The 24,227-nt window shown below is 46.3% G+C and overlaps 1 protein-coding gene across 2 annotated transcripts in view; it reads right to left on the reverse strand.

The window, feature by feature from the left end:
• The window catches only part of LOC119437146 (three-prime repair exonuclease 1), a 43,904-nt gene that overhangs the window by 11,648 nt on the left and 8,029 nt on the right, over positions 1-24,227 (reverse strand). For both annotated transcript variants that reach the window (XM_037704217.2, XM_037704216.2), the window contains exons 4-5: positions 13,752-13,858; positions 10,236-10,375 (exon numbers count right to left, since the gene is read on the reverse strand). In XM_037704217.2, coding sequence (XP_037560145.1) covers positions 10,236-10,375; positions 13,752-13,858 — 247 coding nt within the window. The remainder of the gene's footprint in view (positions 1-10,235; positions 10,376-13,751; positions 13,859-24,227) is intronic.

Genomic DNA, 24,227 nt, shown 5'->3' on the forward strand with positions numbered 1-24,227 from the left:
TCTGACGGCTCGCAGAAAAGGAGGAAAAGTACAAAAGCACCAAAAGCGCCACCGCTTCAAGAAGCTCTTCGCGCCCAGTCGCAGAGTTCGCGCTGTCTGGCGCCGCGCCTCCGCACCAAAAGAGATGGAGAGAAAGCGCGTGACTGCGCGCTGTTCTCTTTCGCGGCCGTCGGCGAGGCGGCGTTTATTCGTATCAACCGACGCAGGCTGAAAATCTATTCGTAACAACCGTTCTCTAGCACGTTGCAAAGTAATGGGGCTCGGCCAGGACCTCAGAAAAATTCGTATCATCCTGAAATTCGTATTAGCCGTGATCGTATCATCGAGCTTTTACTGTATTTGATAAAAGGAGTGAAAGCGCCTCTGGAATCATCACCTTTTATTTACGAAAGAAATCCGTGATTGTTTTCTGCTTTTTTTCTCTGAAAGCGATTGCTGTAAGCTAATAATCAAGAGCTTGAACGTGTCTGAAAGCATCTTCCTCATCCTATTCACAACTTAAGAACAGCCGTGTGCGATTCAGTCGTTCCATTACCTACGATAACAAAGGCCACACCAATGCTTCCTCGTTCTCATCCTCATAATCATCTTCCACTGCGTGGTCATTGTTGACTACTTGGACGATGATGTCATTGTCTGTAACAGCAGCGCAGACCACGGCGCAGCTATCAACACACATGTAGTTTGCGAAGTCCATGTCGCCCAACACTTCATGTACATACTTCAGATTTGCTAACAACAATGCGCAAGCGCGTCGCCGGAGATACCAACCGCGCCTTCCACTGGCACACAGGCGTTACCACTGAGATTACAGGCTGTGCGCCACTGCTCAGGGTGCGTTTGATTAGGCATGCTGCACGTAATCTCACTGATAACGTGAGTGTGCCAGCGAAAGGCATGGATGGTACCTCCAGCCACACGCTCGCGCATTGTTGTTTACAGATCTGAGGTCTGTCCTTGAGCAGAGAGGCGATCATTATCCTCAGGTGCACTAGCCTCTGGCATCTGCCACGTGACAAAGACATGGTGGCACACGCAGTCTGTTCACCACGACAGAAACATCCTACAACAAACATAACGGGGCACTGATAACAAACATGATAAAAAAATGTCGCAGTTTCACCCGAAAGGCGAAGCATCGATTGTGATAGCAAATTAGTAGAGAGCTATTCGGAGTAGGGATAGTAGTTTTATCGGCTGCATAAACTTGGACACATTCGCTTACTAAGTAAATTAACAAGCGAGGTGTCAGCGCGCACAAGCAAACATGAATAGATCATACTGAATGGCCGCAGCTACTTCTAACACCGTGGGTCGCAGACAACGACTGTCAAAAGGCTGCCAGCAAGCGCAGCCGCAGCAGCGGGAAAAGGTTCGTGCGGTCTATCGCTTCAACGGAAACTGAGCGGCGAATGGACAGCGCATACAAAGGTCAGAGCCGTGTGGAGATAAGAGACGGTGCAGGTGACCACCACAGTCGGGCAAAGTACGAGCGCAGTTGTTGGCAGAGTAGAAGCTGCGCCCCCCTCCCTCCCTCCCTCGCTGCTTTCCCGCTTTCTTGCTTTCGCGTGGGAGATTGAGTGGCAAGTTCCCCTTGCGCCCGGTTGCAAGATACGCCTTTGGTGCCGAAGCACAGCGTCGCCCCGCCTCCCTCCCTGCCATGCCATGCCATGCCATGCCATGCCATGCCATGCCATGCCATGCCATGCCATGCCATGCCATGCCATGCCATGCCATGCCATGCCATGCCATGCCATGCCCCCACGGCCTTTCGCGCGACGGTCGCGTTTGCTTTCCGCCGTGCGTTCGCTCTCTGTGATAGCGGGGAGCCTACGATTTTATCGCCTTTGGACTTTATATGGAACCTCACAGTGACGCCGATGGCAGAAATCCGGTTGAAGTGTCCATATAATTGCTATCGCAATAAAAGGTGCAGCTTATCTCGCTTGCTCGATCTTTGCAACTGGTGAATTGCTCAACGGGCTATGTTGGCTTCAAGTTCCACTGTCAATGTTGAAGCAACTAAGCAGTTGCAAAAATAAATGCAATAACACGGCGGCCACAATGAGATACCGGCTCCTTTAATCTTTTCTGGTGCATACAGTCCACAAAAGCATAACCTTTTGAGATCCGTCGCTGGGGCATGGATCGATGACAATGGAGATAAGCACATCACACTACCTGTCGCTTTGCTGGAAAAGTGACCACCAGCGTGAGCAAGGAACCGGCCATGGCAGCGCACAGTTCGAATTATCCGCAGCGGACTCAATTTGTGTGCAAATTAACAAGCTTTTTATACATGAAATTCTATGGAGCTCAACCGGACTCTGCCAGTTTTAATTATACAAAATGGTAAATTAATGAGATGTGAATTAACAAGCTTTTACTGTACAAATTAAACTTACTGACTACAAGGCTACACAAGCAAGAACCATATAATGTATAAGATTTTTACTGTGCATGCATGCCACTCAACTTTTGACTGAGATACTCCATTTGATTCTGTGTGATACCAATGGAAGCGATGCTAGTGCAGTTATCACGTTTATTTTTTGCAAAAGCCTCAAAGAACGATTTGTTAGAGTCCGATTTAAACCTACGTAACACATATGTACAATCAAAAAGCGGATTTTGCTGACCTCTTCGGCAGTGATCTCCTGGCCCTGCTGTTACTTCTTGCATACTCCCGGTGTTCTCTCAGCTTATCGTTTAGGTACATCCCGGTCTGTTCAATACAGCATTTGCCACACGAGAGTGGAATCTTGTAAACCACTTCAGTCTTACTTGGAACAAAATGTGCGGCGTGCTTCTTAGTACACGAAAGTCTTCTGGTCGTGCCACTGACGAGCGGGCAAATGTGTGCCAGTTTGTCTGGAGCTGAGAATAAAATCGGGACACCGCATTTTCCCGCCACTTTCTTTATCCAGTGGGACATGTGCTCATACGGCACCACCACCGGTCGTGCTACTGGACGGTTCTGACAGCTTTTTTGAGGCTGCACCCTTATCAGGGCGCAGAATCCAGTGCCCCTCTTTCAACAAATTTGGTTGCATGCGGTGCACATGACCTTCAAGACGCTTCAGGACCTCCACATAAAAAGCTGAATTTGACCTGCAAATACAAATTCATGGTGCGTAATTTTCTGGTAATCAAAAAGCACGATCAACATGACTGATTTTGGCTTTGTACTTACACACTTTTTTTCGCCTTGGCTCATCTTTCCTTTTCTACTTCTTGTTCTGCGACATCAGCTCGATGTCGTATTCATAAATCAAGGTTTCGGCGCCAGTGCCAACTCTTTGCAAGAGTGCAAATTTTCTAATCAATGACATTCTTTTTATCGCAACTTTTGCTCAGGAGTCAGCAGTTTCAGCACAAACAGGTGCAAACCCTTTTCCTTCTCAAGTATTCCATTGAAATCCTGTGAACAGACAACTTTCCCAAGCAAAGTGCTTTAATATTGTTCCAACAGTTATGCGGTGGTCACTGAGAACAAGAGAAGGCACACCATAAATATTTTCCACTTCGCACGAGGTAGTGGGGTGTCCTGATCTTGCATCCATCCTTGGAGTCTTCACGACCTCAAAAACTATGGACACTCTTGAACACAGTTCTTTCCTTCAGAGCATCCTTTCCATAGGCCTTTTGCAACATTTGATGACTTTCCGCACCATTCTTGCCCATCTCCATTTCGACAAAGAAAAGCGGGTTATACAAAAAGTATGCGCATAAAATTCTGCCGTGCCATACAGCACTCCGGCTTGTACTCCAGCCAACCAAATCCTATCGAATGGAGAACGAGCAGCGCTGCTGCACCCTCACCCACACTTTTTGCTGACTCAGCGCATAACCTATTGGGACAGACCTTGTATTTTGGCTTGTTGACCCAACCTCAAATGTTGAATGTAATGTTCCCACAATGTGCTCGATCGCAATCATGATCAATGACAACTCGAGGGCATCGCACTGTTCATCACAAGTGTTGTATCATGAGTGAAATTTTTTACGGGCAGCTAACAGTCGAATTCATTGCAGCTGTACAAGATCACATGCTAGCTTTCCTTTGTCTTTTTGAATTCTGCTAGCGCGACAAAAAACCATGCTTAATCGTAGTCTATCTTAGTGGCACCAACTGTTCCTTGTCTGGTTTCCTTGTTTTTAGGCATTCTCTGTGGAATTCTGTTTCCAGTCATCCCGTGATGGCTGTCTAATCACTGACCTGGTCACAAAAATATTTTATAAAAAATTAATGTGCAGTGAGAAGTAAATTTTTTTTTATTTTACAATGCCAGCAGCAGAGAAATTTGGTTTAGACTTTTGCACGGCGGTGTGCTTTAGTACACCATATTTTCAGTCTATAAGTCGCACCTTTGCATGACACACCCCCTTAAAAACGGTAGTTTTTCCCGAAAAAAAAAATGTATCTAAGTCACACCGGTATATAAGACGCACCTATTCATTCAGTAAGCGATTTAAAAAAATTACAGTGATGTTTCACTCCGTGAACATGGGTCACGTGCAAGCGTATGGGTGCCATATATTTCCTATATAATTGCGGTAGCAATGATACGGACACTCCAGGCGCATTTCCGCCGTCGTGGTTCCCGCGATGTTCCGTATAAAGTCCAAGAGCGATATCATCGTCCCCGCACGCCATATGCTGTATATGCGAGTGAAAGCGTGCGGCGGTGAGCCGAATCGCGCACAAGGGAGGAAAGCGGGAAAGGAGCGCGGGAGGGAGGCTTGTACTCTGGTAGCAACTGCATAGTTTGCGCAGCGGCGCACACCGTATCTTGACATCAATCTGCAGATGCGACGACTTCAGGGTCAGTCGACTCGCGGTTGGCCTGCCGCCGCTTGCGTTGCTGCTCAGTCCTTCTCGCACGGCGCTCGGGAACTCGCTCACGAGAAGAACGCAGCACCTCAGCACACACAGAACCCATAGATAATTTAAGTCAACCAGCATGCTTCGCGTGGCCATAGCATTGAATCCGATTTTGACGGCAGTTTTTCTGGGGAAAAAAAAACGTACATAAGTCCTATACAACGCACCGATGAAAAATTCAGAAAAAAAAACACATCTTATACACCGGAAAATACAGTACTTCAAATTTCATGACAGTGGAGGTACAATTTCATATCCGGCCCATTGCACAGTGTGACAGGCATCACAATCCTGAAAGGCGCACATGTAACACGAGACTGACTGCTCGACACCAGCAGTTTAGGCTGCGACACGCAACTTTAGCTCGGTCCTTTCTGCCAACATGCAAGCTTAAACCATTCTGTTCAGTAAGCGCATAGACATTTGGTAGGAACGCTTGCTGTAGTTGTCAAATGGTTACCCACAGGCCCGAATGACACTTCTACAGCCCTCAGTCTCATCCGTGTCTCAGGCCCAATCACCGACAAGCATGCAATAGCGTAGCGGCAAACTTCTTATGACAGTTTGCTGCCCGCTACCAGAACAGTTAGCATTGAATTTTCACCACAACCATGCTGCCTTCACAGCTAGGTCCAACTAAAACTGCTTCGGAGGGTATCAACGATTGAGTTACTGTTTGGTGCCAAGCTGACACAGATCTATACGCAGCAGCCGTACGGCTCTCGAAAATGTTGAGAAACTGCCTCGCCTTTGAAAATGAGGGTATGGACAAAAACCAGAAAGGGGCCAATCTTGTTTCCCCCGCCATATTTTCAGCACTGTGCACCCGATCATATCTAAAATGTTAAGCAAGGTCCCAACTGACATCCAAACTTTTGGCTGCTTCTACACACTGGTTCTACGATGGATCATATCCATGTCATAAATCAGGTAATCGAGAAATCTGCGGAGTACAATCAACCTCTCTACATGGCTTTCATCATACCTGCCAACCTCACGACTTTCACATTCGTAAACTCGCGACCGGGGGGGGGGGGGGGGGGCGTGCACGGGAATTCTGCCGAGGAGTACGACTTCAAACACACTTGGAAGTACTGATAGTATCTAGTACTGACGAGGCTTCGAGCACGCCATCACACTTCGCAGCCTCTACGGCTACAAAACACCGGAGTGCCGGAGTCGCACTGCACCCGATGCAGCAGCACGTCGCACAAAAAAAGCGAGGCCCACAAAACAGGTCATACAGTAAAAGTTTGTTAATTCGGATTTCACAGGGACCGAAACAAATGTCCGAATTAACCGAATGTCGAATTATCGAGGGTATCAAGAAAATAATAAACAAATGATTACTACGTCAACACGCTCTTATTTGCAGTATGAATCAGCAAATTCTGTTTCTATTTTGCATAAACGCAATGCGGAAGCTGCAATTCTCGTCATCTCGCGATTGATTAGAGCTCGCAGAGGCGAAGGTTTCGCGACTTCCTTCACATTGCGGCCGCGACGCGCGTCTTCATCTGAGACGGGCTTTTCACTAGCGCGCGCACATCCCGTTTATTTTTTCGCCAATGTCTATTGCTTACCGCAACCGCTGTCAACGTGATCATGCACGGCGACCTTGCGGTTCTGAAGGCGCGCGGCCGACGCACGCATAGTCAAACCGAAACTATCGTTTGCTGCAACTGCGGACGAAACCGCTGTCGATATCGACGCGATCATGCATGGCGACTACCGAGTTATGAAGGCACGCGGCCGACGTGCGTACCGAGTCAAAACAAAACTACTGTTTGCCACAACCGCAGCGGACGGAATCGCGGCAGCTATCAAGACGATCATGGTTGGTAACTACGCAGTCATGAAGGCACGCGGCCAACGCGGTGCTATGTGCGGCGGTAAACGCAAGCTAGGCACGAATAGGAACAAATAGGCACGAAGCCTTCCGGCGTTGTTGTCATTCCAGTACTCCGTCGCTTCGTTTCGGTGGACGCTAACGTTGTTTTGGCGCGGTCCATTCATGTTTCGGAGGGTGGCGTGGCTTAGAGCTATGGGCGCGGACCATTCGTGTTCGGAGGGGCGGAAGGGCAACGGGACAGAGGCGCGCGAGGCTGGCGATGCGGAGAAGGATGGAAAACAACGCGCGGCGGCGTGGAATGGCTCAAATTTCTTTTCTTTCTTTTTTTTTTTGTCTTTTCAAGGAGTTCGTATTTCATTTCCTGACGGCACGGACACTGAGTGAAAACTAGAGTGTACTAGTGAAAACGAAACTACTTTTTGCCGCAACCGCTGCGGATGAAAACCGCGGCCGCTATCAACGCGATCACGGATGGCGACTACGCAGTTTTGAAGGCACGCGGCCAATGCGGTGCTATGCGCGCCGGCAAACGCAAGAATGAAAGCTTTAAAGGATCAAATAGGCACGAAGCATCCTGGCGTTGCTGTCATTCCCGTACGATTTGAACTCCGTCGCTTCGTTTCGGTGGAGGCTAATGCCGTTATGGTAGAGTACACTCTAGTTATAGCTCGTTTACGTCGCACATTTGCGGCGCTCCGCGCTCGCCGAGCACCAAGAGTTGTCCGAATTAACCGATGTGCGGCCAAATACGTCCGAATTAACGAGAGTTTCATTGCATTAAATACTGCAAACGCCTGCCGGGACCAAAGGACGTGTCCGAATTAACGAGCTTTTACTGTACTCGCGAAAAAAGCCTAGCGTCGCGAAAAAAGCCTAGCGAAGGTGACAGGCAAGACGACTAGCCACAGCCTCCCATACCGAAACTGTTCCTGCCGCCAGTGATGTTCCGTACTGCGCCTAATAATTCCCTTTCCGAGACATGAAAATTCCCTATTTCGGGCATTTTTCCCTGCATATGTCTACGAAAATCCCCGGATTTTTCCCTGCACTAACGAATTATATATATATATATATATATATATATATATATGTGTGTGTGTGTGTGTGTGTGTGTGTGTGTGTGTGACGTGTTTACGGCTTTTGCAATTATTTCAGGCGCCTGCGCTCCTGCACAACACAAAAGCATGGCCTTCGCGATTGGCTTCTAAAACTTCGAGGGATTTGCAGGGCCGGACGGCGCGTCACGCGACCTCACATCAGCGATTCGCTCGAAACAAATGGCTGATGCAGTGTGCAATTGATCGATCTTATTGCTGCCAGGTGTTTCGTTATTTTAGCATGGTTCAGAAGATCCCTCTTACCGCACTAGATCGTCACGCCGCAGGCTTTGCACTTCGCCTAGGTAGTCGTGTGCTCTACAAGCCATCCTTTAAATTCCAGCAGGCTGAGCCACTCCCAGCGAAAGAACTTCAGAAATTTTTTTCTCGTTTGCTTTGCCTGTTTAGGATTTGATGGTCCGGAGCCGTCATCCATGCTGTCATCGGAGCCCATAGTTTATGACAAAACAACTGACGCAAGCAAAACGTTGAAATAAACACCCGATTGCCGCTCCTCTGCTCCTCTTTTGATTATTCTTTGGATTGGATGCTTGTGGCTTGTTGCCCAATCATAACGAAACAATGAGGTCTTCCACTATGATGTCACGTAGCAATCTCGGAGCCCATGTGCTGTGAATACGTTGTGGAAATCTGGGTTCCGAATCAAACACGCAACGTAAACAAGAAATCGCTTTATATAAGTAACACTAACGAATCTCAAAGGCTATGCTTTTACCTGCTGCATGCGCCGGAAACAATTGCAGAATCCGAAAGCGCATCGTGTCACTATGTTTTGGACATTATAGAGGAATTTCACCATTCCAGAAATTCCCTGCAATATTGCGAAGATTCCCTTTTTCCCTTTTGTCCAAAATGACGGCTGAAAATTCCCTGAAAAAGGGAAAATTCCCTGCACGGAACATCACTGCCTGCCGCATCGACCCGAAATCGCCGTCGTCTCTAGGGGCGCCACTTACGTACAGGTGGACCTCTATGTTGAGAGTAACGACAACCAGTGACTTCCAGCTGTCGTCAGGTACTCCAACAATCCGATGACGAAGGCAACGTCACAGATTGAAAAATCTCCTTACTCTGCAGACAATAAATATTACGGCGCATACCTCCATCTCTCTGCGCCCCTACGTAAGTGGCGCCCCTACCCACCAGCAACGGTGTGAATTTATTAAAAATATTTAAAACTATTTCGCGAATATAACCACTTTTCCGTAAAAATTGAGCCGACATTCGTAAAATCGTAAGACGGGTCCAAATTCGTACTTTTTACGGAAAATTCGGAAGAGTTGGCAGGTATGCTTTCATAGATTATGAAAAGGCATTTGATTCAGTAGAGATACCAGCAGTCATAGAGGCATTGCGTAATCAAGGAGTACAGGAGGCATACGTGAATATCTTGGCAAACATCTACAAGGATTCCACAGCTACCTTGGTTCTCCACAAGAAAAGTAGAAAGTTACCTATCAAGAAAGGGGTGAGGCAAGGAGACAATCTCTGCAATGCTATTCACTGCATGCTTAGAAGAAGTATTCAAGCTCTTAGACTGGGAAGGCTTAGGAGTGAGGATCAACGGCGAATATCTCAGCAACCTTCGGTTTGCAGATAACATTATCCTATTCAGCAACAATGGAGACGAATTACAACAAATGATTGAGGACCTTAATCGAGAAAGTGTAAGAATTGGGTTGAAGATGAATATGCAGAAGACAAAGATAATGTTCAATAGCCTGGCAAGGGAGCAAGAATTCAGGATCGCCACTCAGCCTCTAGAGTCTGTAAAGGAGTACATTTATCTAGGTCAATTACTCACAGGGGACCCTGATCACGAGAAAGAAATTTACAGAATAAAATTGGGTTGGAGAGCATACGGCAGGCATTACCAAATCCTGACTGGGAGCTTACCACTGTCGTTGAAAAGGAAAGTGTATAATCATTGCATTCTACCGGTGCTAACATATGGGGCAGAAACTTGGAGGTTAACAAAGAAGCTCGAGAACAAGTTAAGGACCGCACAAAGAGCGATGGAACGAAAAATCTTAGGAGTAACGTTAAGAGACAGGAAGAGAGCGGTGTGGATCAGAGAACAACGGGGATAGCCGATATTCTAGTTGACATTAAGCGGAAGAAATGGAGCTGGGCAGGCCATGTAATGCGTAGGATGGATAACCGGTGGACCATTAGGGTTACAGAATGGATACCAAGAGAAGGGAAGCGCAGTCGAGGTCGGCAGAAAACCAGATGGGATGATGAACTTAGGAAATTTGCAGGCGCAAGTTGAAATACGCTAGCGCAAGACAGGGGTAATTGGAGATCGCAGGGAGAGGCCTTCGTCCTGCAGTGGACATAAATATAGGCTGATGATGATGATAAGGAAGTTAGTACCAACCATAAATATGGGAAAGTCAAAAGAGTCGCCATTGTGGGCCAGAAGGCAGACCGGTGGAGCCAGGACAGACAGAAAGGCACGAATCGCAGGCTGAGCCTGATGAAACAGGCCCTGGTCCTTCAGGAGAATGGTGTCCAGACCTGCAACATACAAGGCACAGGCTAAAGGCACCTGTCAATGCACTCATTTCCTGCACAAAAGCTGGGCCGAAATCAGGCAGAGGTATTTGCAAATGAGAGAACCCTAGTGCCCTAAGGTGGCCATTCGCCAAACTCGCAGCAGTTTGGAGACTGATCAAGACAACAGTTTCTCACAGAGGTTAAGCACAGGAAGGCGAACACAGAAACCTGCAAACCTTGGTCAACTCTCTTTGATACCCAGCGAGTGGCACACACGGAAGCCTCCACTGCCACTTGCGTCTTCCCACTTTACACATGTGGTTAAACATGTGCCTTGCCGCAGTAGGCACTGTGGCCGCCAACACCCCCCAGTCGGCAAGTCAGAAACTGCCCTTTACCTACCAGTGCATTCTCAGCGTCACGGTGTGGCATAGCTTCGAGTCAGCGACGCGTCGATTAACGGGCGCCAAAATGTCGTGGGAGTAGGAAAGGCTGAGCAAGACGGGTATTGACAGTCACTCGGGCATGCGGCCGAAAAAAGGGAGATTGTTTTTTTGTTGGCGCAACCTTGACGCATGCCCCGAGAGTCCTTTCTAAGAACCCCTGTGTCTTCTCTGCCCCGCGTGTGTCTTCAGTGGGTTGCTGAAGACTGGAAGGGTCAAGTGCTTTTCGGAAACCTCAAAATATGTGACGTCTCTGTACCATGTCCACAAATTGCTAGCAGCGTATGTATTGTCCGAGAATATGGCGCCGTGTGGCCAGCTGCCGCTGTTGCTTCTGCGCTTGTCAACAGACCCAAGGGTGTGCGTGTGTGTCTGTGTGGTGCAGTACGGGAGCGCAACCTCTAACAGCGGGGTGGGGAATTGCCCATTCTCTCGCCTCTGATTAAAAGGGCCATGGCCAAGACCTTTGGGAGGAGTAATTAAATAATTAGGTGAACTGTCACCCATACCTGCCATTCCCCGACCTAGGGAACTAGGGAAATAAGAGGCTATTTAAGCGCAGGTTTTAGTCCCTGCTAATCATCCTAGAAGCTGAGCCTGTAATCTCCTGAGGAGCAGTCGAGGGGCTAGTGCCGTCCAGTATTGCCTGGGCCGTCTAACCACGTCGGAACTCTGAGTAACTAGTTGACGTACGAGACGATAAACCAACATCTGCAACGAAGCTCACGGTAGTTCGCCTGAAGTTAGCTCAATCTGCTTGAGAGAAGTCGTCAGATCTAGACTCTCGGGAAACCCAGCCCAGCAATCGCATCCACCTCAACAAGATCGGCTTGCCAGCATTCTTCGGGAAATCTCAGCGCGCCGACTTCACGGTTTATAGACTTGCTGCTGCTGCTGCCCGGCCACGCGTATGACATCATTTGTTTTCTTTTGAACTTTGTTTTGCTGAACTACTGTTAAGTGTATTCTTGTATATTTGACCCGCACCGTTTCATTTTTAAATCCACTGTTAATTGCTCGTCACATTTCTTTGTCGTCATCATTGAGCTATATTAAGTTCAAGTGTGTTAGTTTTCTTGTGGTTTTTGTTATTTTATTTTATTAATTTGTGTATCGTCAGTCGATAAATATGTTGTTTTTTTGTTGTTTACTCCCGACTCGGACCCTTTCACTGTGTTCGCTTAGGTACGGAACGACCAACCGGCTTGTATACCCCGTCGACGACTTCGCAGTGACGGCGAACGGGTGACAAGCCGCGACACTCAGTGAGGAATCGTTCAAGATTCCATACAGCCAGCTGGCCTGCAAAGTGCACACATGTGTACACTTGGAAATGTAATAAATACATTGGTAGCGTATTCTCAAAAGCCAAACCTAATAAGGGGCCTTTTAAATAACTTAAGTGACTGTATTATACTTCCAAATACAACTACAACTTACAAATACTTTTCAGAGTACAACCGGGCATATTGTGCTCATCATTTAAAATATGCATGAGAACATTCTAACTTATTCTGCAAGCAGCAAGACTCTTACTTCAACGCACGCTTCGCACTTCTTGTAGCATGTTTTGTTCACTAGAAGCAGCCAGGAACTCCCGACCGACAGAAAATAAAAACTTAGCAGCAAGAAATGCCCTTTTATGTCGTGGACCTCACAACACAAACCAAGAAGGAATGAAAACAGTGCAAACCTTCAACTAAGATGCATTCCTTCTTTATAGGCACCGGGTGCAGGATGAGCTTGGACCACTGGCACCTTCATGCAGAGGCACCGCAAATGTAATGGCATATGAAGGCCGGGCCGGCCAGGTGCAACAGGCGCAGTCGCCAGCTACGTTGGCCGATTATGTTCTGCCATTTCTTCTGTTTTTTGTTGCCAAAATAGCATGTGGAACCAAATTCAAACAAACATGTTGCATTTTTGGGTGCACGAACAGTTACTTAAACATTACTGAAGCTGGTGAGGCAGTTCCATCGGTTTTCACTGCAGCCTCACCAGATAGAATGGCAGAAACCCTGGATATCCACGGTCTGTAGGCTATGATACGTACACTTCCGACGCTCCTTTGCTTTTGTCTAGTTGTTTTAATATTAATAAAGAAGCTGTTCATATGCAAGAGCTTCATTTTCCATGTAAATTGTGTTTTTGCCTTTGCAGGTGTGACGGCTCCGCAGCTTCGGGCACCGAAGGCGAACATGCAGATTTGTAGTCGTCATTTTGCCGTCCTCCCAGTGGCTCAGTATATTTTTCTAGCATAATTCTTCCTTCGTCACGCTTCAAAGCTCTGGCTGCGATTGGTACATGACTGTTTGTTGTGCATCGAGGGCAAAGACTCTTTGATTGAGTCTTTGCTCCGACAGCAGTAATAAGCTAAGAAACAGGTCTGAAAATACAGCCAGGCCACAACAATACTCCCGCAGTGGATCCACATCAACTATGAAGGTTAGCGGCACATTTGGGGTGATTGCTCCATCTCCCCAACTGTGAGACAAATCGAGTGCAGTACCACAACATGATTCGTTGCAAGCATCTGCTTAACTGCTTGCAATTGTGTCCTTGGCTGCGGCACAACCACCCTTGGCTGCAGCAGCCAAGGACATTCACCAAGATGCATTTTGATTCACACCTCTGCAACGCGCTGGAATGCATCTCATCTAGCTCAGTCTCTTCTGGCCTGCTAAACACATGCATTCCATTGACAGACACTTAGACCCACATCACACTTGTGCTTGTCGTGATCACATGTCAACAAATTCTGCTGTCGCAGCATTTGATTTAGGCCACTAGGAGTTGCTTAGATCACCAAATCTTTGCAGCTATGTCCCCCCTTGGCAATGGAGAAAGATTAGATTACATTTGAGAGCCTTTTTTTAAGAATCACTCCAGCAGGACTAAATGCTTGCCTTCAATGTCCCTTATTAAGGTGTTATTTGAGGGAGGAGGCGACTCACCAGATTTCTTGGCAGCCATCGGGTGCATGGCAGCTTGAGGCTTTAGGCACAGTGTTAGCTTGTTGATCACCCGAAATTCAGTCTTATCTTGCTTCTCAAAGTGGGTCCTATATTTGGGAGCAAATGTTTTAAGCTATAATTGTAATGAATAAAAGGCTCCTAGCATAATAATTCACAAGAAAGCCTTATGCACAGTGATAATCAATCGAGATTTGTTTGTATTCCCCGTCATGCACACAATGAAGTAAAAGCCTATTTGGCTGGTTCTTATTTCATTGCAACAGGGCTTACAAACCATGTGCCAAGTGCATTCTGCATAGAGGGAAAACTGTGTGTGATGCACAGACTATGTATCCACTGGTGTTAACAGAACAAAAAAAAAAAATGGGCGTGTGCTATCCCTAGACCATGATAACACAACCAAAAAAAAAAGTTCACTGCTTTCCCCCACCTACCTCCCTTTTTTTTTCAGAAGTGGTATGAAGTTGACTTAAGGCAGCTTTAGCAGTGATGGTACTGGTCCTTGTCATTTGGGAGCAGCTTTTGGACCAGCCAGAAAGGCATTTTGGAGCAGTAAAATTGACTTTCAGAGCAGGTTTATGCACCGCCGAGCTCGACTGGCGCGCGCGCTCGCTTCTTCCGGCCTTCGCATCGGGGCTAGTTCTTGCCTATCACCGCTGCTTGGTGGGGAGTGCTGCGACCTCACCCAGCTCAGATGTTCCCAGTCGATCTGTGCAGCGCGCGCAGCGCTGGAAGATGGGGTCGGGTGCGCTTCTTACCTCACCGTGCATTCAAGAACAAGTCGCCTAATTGTAGAGGACGCGTAAATGGTTCCTCTAGGCTTCTTATAAATGCATGCAGAGTAACCGTATTAATACATAGAGCTTCTTTAAATTCACTCACCGGGGAACATGGAGATGCATGCGCCGGGAGAACAGCTTTCCGTCATCAAACGCATATGCATTTTGAGCAATGAAATATTTATTCCTCGTATGCACTTATACCCCTATGCACGGCACATGTAATGTCATTTGCAGTAAATGAAATTCATACCGAATGTCATTGAGGTCTTGCTATGGTGCTAGCCACCATAGTCTTGCGTTCCCAGTCTACACGGGTAAACAAAATGGCATTCGCAATTGATGGCAATGCTTATCGGCAGGCTCCTATGATAACGAGACCTTACAAATCGTGCTTCTTGTTTACATATTTTCACTATATTGTTAGCAATACAATGGTAAACATTGGATGTTTATTTGAAAATATATTACACTTCGTTTTAACTTATCGATTTTGTCATTTTTTGCCAAGCCCCTGTCGTCGAGTTTACACAAGTCGCGCGTGAATGAGTTTGGGAAACTCATTCAATGGGCAAATGCCATTAGCTGTGAATGTCATTCACTAGGCCGTGTAGAAGCAACAAAAATAGCATTAACACTTAATCTCATTTGCTGCAAATAACATTACACGTGCCGTGTGACAAGGGTATTACAATGGTTGCCATACTTTCAGGCGAAAGCTCTTACTGACACAGTAGCTCACAAATGTGTCTTATTCACAATTACAATCTAAAGTGTTTCCTTGGAGGCTTGTGTACATAGGCCGAAGGCTTCTCGTTTTCGTCAGTCAGTTGGTTTGACTGATTTACAAGGAGTATTCTCAGAAACTTCTCGGCAATTAGATTTGCAGATCGTCTCGCATGGCTGTCGTTAACACCTTCAGGGCAGCTCAAGATGGGAGCGCGTTGTAAATAGGGCTGTACTGCTCCTCCTGCGTGGCAGGTGTTCGGAGGCTTTATCGAAAAGAAAAAAAAACACTATCTTGTCCAAAAGAGCTAGAAACTCAGGCTAGAAACTCATTGCTTGGAAACTGGTGAAAAGAAACACCGCGTGTTTTCCCGGAACGGGACTTGCAATACGGAACACAGCAATACACCATCACACAGCAGTTATATACCGATGTGCAATGAACGGCGCCAACTCTTGGCTGTGGCCGCGCGTACTAAAGGCTGTACGACCGTTTTCAGGAGCCCACAAATTACTGCATACTGGTCAACACTGACAGAGCACCGAATAAAATGCGCGGGAAAACGATAGTGCGAGCGCAAAGGCAAGCGCATGCACGCAGAGCAGGGAAGGAAGGGTCAGGGTCGCAGCGTCCCTACTGCCAACGGGTGGCGAAACGTGCCGAGAAACTCTCCCATTGTTTCCCCGACGGGTGAGAAGGCCGTAAGAAGCGAGCGCGAGCACCGGTTGAGCCAGGCCGTGGTTTATGAAATCGCTTGCAAACAATATTACATGGAGCTTTTACAGTGGGCAAACCATGTGAACGCAGTAAGCAGTTACTGGTTCATAAACTCAATCCAAAGTACAAGCACTAAAAATCACCCCCCCCCCCCCCCCCGTTCTATCCAGTAAGCGGAAAAAACACTTCGCAAAAGCATTCAAGGTATAGTTGCCAGCATGTCGCCCCCGGACCAAATCTTGGCTTTCGGCCACCATTCTCGCCCGTGATCTCACACCCAATCACCGAAGCAGTTTACTGGTACGAATGTAATGGAGGCCACCTTGCCGCGACAACCTGCTGCCACGGCAATATGATACAGCAATTTTTCTCACAGCCGTACGATACAGCAAGGCCTAACCAGCGGCGCTTCGTCATTATCTAGCGGCCAAAGTCGCTGTTTGGCGCAGAGTCAACCAAAATCTTAATTGCATGCACCATTCTTGCGCCTTGAAATCAACATGGCAACAAAAGTGGGGGATAAGCAACAAATTGAATATCGGAAAAATTGTTCACAGCTGCTATGTCTGCGCTATTGTGCGCGTTATGCTCGAACAATCGAATGAGACACCATATAGCGTCCAAAACTTCGGTCACCGTTTTAAATTGATCACACAGGAAAGGAGCGCAGAGTGTGGCTCGGCGCCTGCACAATCGCTCGCGGCCGCTTGAAAAGCGAGGCTGTCCCATTGTCTAAGCATCCCGCCCGCGTCGGAGTGGAAGGTACTATATTGAATATAGACAATAGCCCATGGAAGAAACAGCAATACAATCCAGGCTTAATTGGTGAGGCTTGACTCGGTCCACTGCGGAGCTAATGCGGCTGCTGGTCTACCCCACTGCACTTTTGATGGTGCGGTAAAATGTTGCTTGACAACTGGGTTCTATTTTTAAAAGCCTGAGCAACCCTTTCAGCGCAAAGTGGGCGCAGATTTCTCATATTTTGCTGAAATGTAGCAGGATGTAGCAGATTTTCCTCTCGTCGCAGCTAGGTGCAAATGGTGCAGTGGTAGCATTACCGCTTGAGCCAAGAAACAGTGTAAACGATAACACACAAAGGGAGGATAGAACTTGTGCGTGGTGTCTGTTCAATGTTTGTTTACTAAAATGAGCTTTCACAAACTATATCAGCCTTTCATGTCACAACACTTGGGGCTGATGTCAAAGCAACGGGATTGTGCACACGAGCTGAACAATTTTTTCACTTCAATTTTCTAGAATGCTAACTACTGTAATATGAGTCATTTGTGTGCTCTGTTCAGGCTTCTGAAAAGGGGAAATGAAAGCTCAGGAAACAAAGCAGGATGTTGCCAACAACAAAGGGAGTTCACCTAAAGCGACAACCTCACAGCATGGTTGAACAGCGCAAGCATGAATTCAGGAAGGAAAGCAGTTCATTCAAGGCACCACCAACTTGCATAAGCCAGCCAGCTAATCGGCTTCAATGCTCTGTGAAGTTCACTCCCATTAAAGCACATAGTGCAATAAATGTACATCACTGCAGCACCATCAATTTCAAATACTCACTCAACAGGTTAGACACATACAGTTGTGCCTAGTTATGGGCATCTCCCTTTGCTTAACATGGACCCATTGCAGATAAAATTTTCTAATAACATTATGCCCCATTTAGTAGTTACCACTATGAACAATGCAGTAATCTAAAATGTGCAGAGGCCAAACGAGATCTTAGATTTCTTGCATTGTTCAAGAAGAAACAGTTTGAATAAAACTTCACCTACCACTAGAGAACACCACAATTCACCTACTTTAAATCCCCAATGCGTCTGAATGCAAGAAAACAATCAAATTCATTGGTGGCGGCTCCTTTATGGGTTTCATGTAGGGGTGTATGAATGCCGAATACCGGCTTCAAATCAAATATAGGATCAAATGAAGAAAAAGAGCCGAGTATTGAATCGTGTATCAAATATCATAAAATTTATCACAAAATCTATTGCTAACAAATTCTGTGAAGGAAAACAGTGCTGCAGATCCTTGGTAGTCTCCAAGCATTGCATAACAATAATGTAGCAAGCTATCAGTATCGTAGCTACTGTCAGGATCGCCAACATCACCGCCTGGCGATATGCCTGCTAGCATGGGCCATCCACCAGTGGCAGACTCCTCGAACGAACACTCATGTGACGTCATGGACACTACAACAATAGTGCGGTGCTTGATATTCATAAGCAACCCGTGGAACAGTTCAGGGGCGAGACCGCTGCGGAGCACTGTTGGAATCGCGCGCATGTCCGGCATGTGCCCCGCCAGGGTCAGGGTTAGCTTGAGCGTGCCCCAACGGTGTGGCACTTTGTTGATATGTTTCAGCAGCACTTCCCATGTTTTACTGTGTTCTTTTAGTTTGCTTCAATTATTAAACATTATTTTGTTCTGTGCATCACCTTTTCCTGCTCGTGAGGACCTACTTAAGAACCCTTCTACGAAGCAACCCGCTTCAGTACCTAAAATTTCAAGATATACCGTATGGTCTGCGCTTATTAAAGGGAACACCAAATTAGTACGCGAGCACTGATTACAGCTCAGTTCTAGTATATGAAAATCTGGAAAGTATTTTTTTGTATAAATAGAATGTCAGTTAAATAGAATCAAGCGCTTTTTTCCCTTTTAAGCTGAATAAGTAGTGACATGTACTGAATGCGAATGAGGTTCTCAGTTTAATAGTGGGCCTGTGATTTATGGCAATCATTTATTGCATAGAAAGCTTTCCAGTGGGCCTCGCAAATGCAGGAGGGTTTTCTCATCTTTACGGCAGGTGGGTTAGACCAATCTGCGTAACAAACGAAAACACGGACCGCGCACCATGCGACTCAATCCTTGCTCCGCGTGCAGCCATCATTGATGTTGTGCAGAGCGACCAAAGTCGGCTCTGACAGTAACGAGCAGGCGCCACTTCACTGTAGGGTTCCACATAATTTGCCACCTGTCACAGATTCTGAAATCACGAAGATCACTGCAAGTTTACTCGATGCATCCCACCCTCCCACCCCCTTTTAACATCGATGCGCCGTCCGTACAAATGCATGCAGCTGGAAGGTACGCTCATTAGTCACATGACCCTTCTGCGCCCGCCATGTAAATCCAAAGCTATTCTTGTGACAGGTTGCTTGAAGCTACAAAAAGAGACCGATGTGTGTCTATGAACAGCGTCGGGAACGAAAGGTTGTGATACGGTGTTTCAAAGATAGTGGGCGTGACCAACTTTGCTGCCATCCTGTACACTCATTTTCATTGGTGAGGCAGCTTGTCGGCTTTCCAAGTACTATCGCACGGCTGCTGCGAATATACCTGGGAGATTCAGACTACTGGCCCAGGCAGTGTGGCAGGGACAAAAATTTGCCCCTGGCCAATGTGGTAACATGAAGCAAGCCATTGCAGAAAGCTTGCCGCTGATATATAAAATTCCTGCAAACAAATTGATACAATCACCTAGAATTATTAGGGCCCAGTAAAGGAACATGAAACATTGAGATTGAAGTCGATGCACAGAAACTGTTGCGTTCTCCTTTTAAGAAAGTGCTTACCAGATATTTGCAGCACAAAACAACCTCAGTGCTAGGTTCAGGCGAAGAGAATGCGAGTAGCATTCAACAAATGTTGTAACATTCTTACAACAAAGGTATTTCAGATGACTTCAAACAGCAGGTTATCAGACTCAAATAATACCGTATTTATTCGAATCTAGGCCGATAATATTTTTCAAATAATCACATACGAAACTCTAGGGTCGGCTTAGATTCGAGGATTTTAAAAAACGCGCCAGTTTTTAACTGAAACTGATAAATATGGTGCATAGTTAGCGCCATCTAGAAAAGTCAGTATCGCAGCCGCTACTAGCCGCGCCAGTAGCCAGGTGAAGTACACGAGCGACGTCGCCATTTTGACCTGCGTCGTATCGGTAGTATCGGTATGGTGCAGCATCGGCGCGCGGTGTGGCGTTATCATAATGGCACCAAATGGGCGATGCCACTATAGTGCCGCTTTCTAAACGAATACTGTATTTACTCGAATCTAACGCGCACTTTCAACACGACCCTAAATCTGCGTCGGCATTTCAAAATGGCCGCCTCGCACGCGCGTCGTGCCTAGCTACCGTAGCATGCGGAAGCTTCCTCCATGTGCTGCAGTACACGTGCTTAGGCAATAGTCTACCGTCTGTCTTCACGTTCTCAGCGTCTGCTCTATCTATCAGCATGAAGTACCGAGTTCATCATGATGCCGCATTTAAAAGGAAAGTGATGATCTGTGCGGAGACGGACGGAAATCGGGCCGCATCACGGGCGTTCGGAAAATCCGAAACTTGCGAGCGGGACTGGCGCAAACAGAAGGAGAGGATTTTCGCCAGCAAAGCAATGCGGAACGGTTTCAGTGGACCGAAGCAGGACGTAATCTGCGACGATCCACTCCGGCGATACGATCAGGCTTGGCCCTATCTTGAAAGCAATCTGCGACTGGTAAAGTCCGCCGCGCGCCGTGTTTTCGCCGCGTTGAAGCGAGAGGCATGCGAGCACGAAGGCGCGCTTCGTCTCCAGCGTTTTGACAGTTCGTTTCCGCGGTCAACGAGCGAGATGTGTTCATGTTTGCTTGAGCGCGCGTGACACCGTGCTTGTTAATAGAGGTCTACTAATTTGCTACCGCATTCGATGCATCGCCTTTCGGACGAAACTGCGACTTTTTTTTTATTCATCGCAACATCAGTGCATCGGGAGGAAATCTATTTTTCCAAATTTTTCCTCACGGAAAACGGGTGCGCGTTACAATCGAGGAAGCGTGAGAATCGAGTAAATACGGTAGTTGTGCTAGCCGTAGAGGCAACGTCAAACGTTCAAACCGGGCGGAACTTCGGCATCGGTCTGTCGTTGGAGGGGGCCACGGGAGATGGTTTTTGCGTGCGCCGCAACGTGCGCTCCTTCCAAAAATGCTGCATCTCTAATGCGCTGGATGGTACTAAATATAGCGCACTGTTTGAAGATGTCAGCAGTAAGGAAGATAGCGACGAGGCTAGCAGCGATGGTGACATAGAATGAGCTCGGCATGTTCAAATTTAATAAATGCTGTTTCATTTTGCGAATGCTGTCCTCGCTTTTTCATTCGGCCTACATTCGAGGTAAGTTTTTTTTTTTTTTTTTTCGGACTTCGAACTTTTGGGGGGTCGGCTTAGAATCGGAGTCGGCCTAGATTCGAGTAAATACGGTAGTTGGTGTAATGCTATATTTGTTGAAAGTAACACACAGCCCACTTGAAGCTTGCATATGCTCACTGAAAATGTGTACGAGAATCCTGCAGCCCTTGTTACCATTTTAACGAATTTTTCACTAGACTTAGCAACTCTTTGTATAGTGACAAATTTTTCTGTTTAGCAACCAGTGACTTTTTTAGCAAGAGCCTAAATAATTTGGCGACATTTTAGCAGCCTGCAAGTTAAGAAAGTTGCTTCGGAAATGGCTTTCTAGATTATACTTCATTACTGAAGAGCTGCAAGTAATATAGACGGCTGAAACTGGCTGTACAGCACGTGGGAGCTGTTATCATGCCGAAGCATTCGCACTCTGCACTCATGGCGGCCATACGCTATGTAATTGCGCTTAAAGAAACAGGCTTCCCATTATGCTTACAAATTGCTTTTTTTTTTAACAACACCCATTCACACAGGTCTTCAACCTGCAGTTTCACTAAATATGTTCGATTGGAGGACATTAGCAAGCATAGTAGTAAATTTCCATTAGTAATAAATTTCATGGTGAGATATAAAATATCACAGGTGAATAATACAACCAATCAACTGTAGAAGAAACAACATGTCATAAAAAAATTTAATTATGGGGTCTTACGTGCCAAAACCACGATATGATTATGAGGCACGCCATAGTGGGCGTCCGAAAATTTGGACCACCTGGGTTTCTTTAACGTGCACCTAAATCTAAGTACACGGGTGTTTTCGCATTTAGCCCCCATCAAAATGCGGCCGCCATGGCCGGGATTCGATCCCGCGACCTCGTGCTCAGCAGCTCAACACCATGGCCACTGAGCAACCACGGCGGGTAACTACACGTCATAGCGGCTGAGCTTGTTTACATGAATCTGAATGCACAGCTTCCCGTTTTTCACGACTTGCAGAGAAATCAATACTACGCTGAGCTTCCCAGTAGAAAAAGACATGGCATTTGCCTGTATAAAGGCCACATATTTTGTTATTCCTGTGATAACAACATGAACAAGCACACATCACAGAATTGAGTTCGCCTTCCACGAGCACTGAAGAAATGAAAATGTGCAGGCATAAGCTGGATCAAGTGCATTTTCCCACCAAAAAAAAATCAAGTTACCCGTGTTATTTTGAACTCTGCTGGATTTGTAACCTTACAGTCTGAAGGTAAACACAAAATTTCACCTTTCATCTGTTGTTTTCTAAGCATATTAATCAATTTAAAGCCTTCCGCACCCTGCTGGTAAATTTACTGTCGCTTCCTCACCTGCACAGACACTAGACGAAAGTATGTTTTGGTAATGTGTTATGCCATATATATTAGCTAATTGCATAGTGCTCCAAATCAACTACATGATTTTAAAGTCGCTCTACAGTTTTGGCGACAATTTTAGGGACAAAACAGCAGAATTTAGCGAAAATTTAGCGACTTCTTCGTCTTTGTGTAGTGACATGCTCAAAAAAGAGTTAGCAATACTGCCTGTGAAACACATTTCGACGCCATGAGAAAAACAGTCAAGCAAGAATTAATTGAGCATGCTAAATAACAAATTAACATTTACAGCTGCCCCGCTATTCTAGTATCTGAGCCGTTGTAGTGCAGTAGAATTTCTCGAAACTTGCTAGGTTCGGCCTTTGCATCTATAGAATACAATGTAGTCCATTTTTACTAATAAAAAATAAACCAGCCTCGAGCAGACACTGTCAAAATTCACGTCACAGCAGGTTAGTACGTAACTTAGAGGCATCCCCACCCATCTTTCATTTTTGAATCTTTTCAGGCTTACCAAGCTTTGTTATTTTTTTTATTATTATTGTAGTAGGGTAATTTACCTGCAAAGTTCAACCCTTTAAAGGAACCAAGCCATTTCTCAACTCCGGGAGCTTAAGCCAACAAAGCTCATTCGGTCTACCAGCCCCACTAGCAGGCCCTCTGTTATAGTACGAGAACTTGCGTACATTCGTGTAGGCATCTCAAAGGATAAGTACAAAAATATACAATTAATAGGTCCTTGTCAAAAGACGATCACAGGTTCACATACAAGATCAGGATCACAGGATGGCAAAGGGTCGCGAATTTTCGCACATGATACAGCCAAACACACGACAAAATAGAGCTATAGATAGGGTCAGCTAGGATTGTAGTTACATCATGAAGTTCGGTGGCCCATCTAGGGGCCTGATGCTAGCATGGAGGAGCCGCCAGTGAGGGTCAGGCCCAGAAACAATTTAGTATGTGAAAATGAAACCACACTGCTGAGACTAAGCTAAACAAGACATTACACAAGCAAGAGTAGTGAACACTGAAACCTCCTTACATCCTGAATATACAATATAACAAAACCCATGTTAGGTTACATACCGTATTTACTCGAATCTAATGCACACTTTTTTTCCGATAAAAGAGGTCGAAAAATTGCATGCGCGTTAGAATCGAGTACGACCTTAAATCTGCGTTACCATATAGCCGTCGGCATTTCAATATGGCTCCCTTGCACGTGCTTCGAGCGTAGCTACACTCTAGTCTAGCTGCCATAGCTTCCTCCATGTGTAGCAGTACGTGTGTTAATGCATTAGTCTACCGTCTGACTTCCCATTTTCTGCATCTGCTCTATCAGCATGAAGTGCCGAGTTCATCAAGATGCCGCATTTAAAAGGAAAGTGATCACGTGTGTGGAGACGGGACGGAAATTGGGCCGCATCACAGGCTTTCCGAGAATCCGAAACTTGCGTGCGGCACTGGCGCAAAAATAAGGAGAGGATTTTCGCCAGCAAAGCAACGCAGAAGGGCTTCAGTCGACCAAAGCAAGACGTATTCTCTGACATTTACATACAGGAGGAGCAGCCAAAGCTTGGAACTGCATGGGGGACTTCCTATGAGCAATACAATGCATAATTTTTGTTTAAAACAGGCACCAAAAGCTTCACAATAAGTGAAACACGAAAAGCATGCATACTATGTCAAA

Source organism: Dermacentor silvarum, chromosome 1 (genome assembly GCF_013339745.2).
Source record: "Dermacentor silvarum isolate Dsil-2018 chromosome 1, BIME_Dsil_1.4, whole genome shotgun sequence".
In the NCBI taxonomy this organism is placed as follows: domain Eukaryota; kingdom Metazoa; phylum Arthropoda; class Arachnida; order Ixodida; family Ixodidae; genus Dermacentor; species Dermacentor silvarum.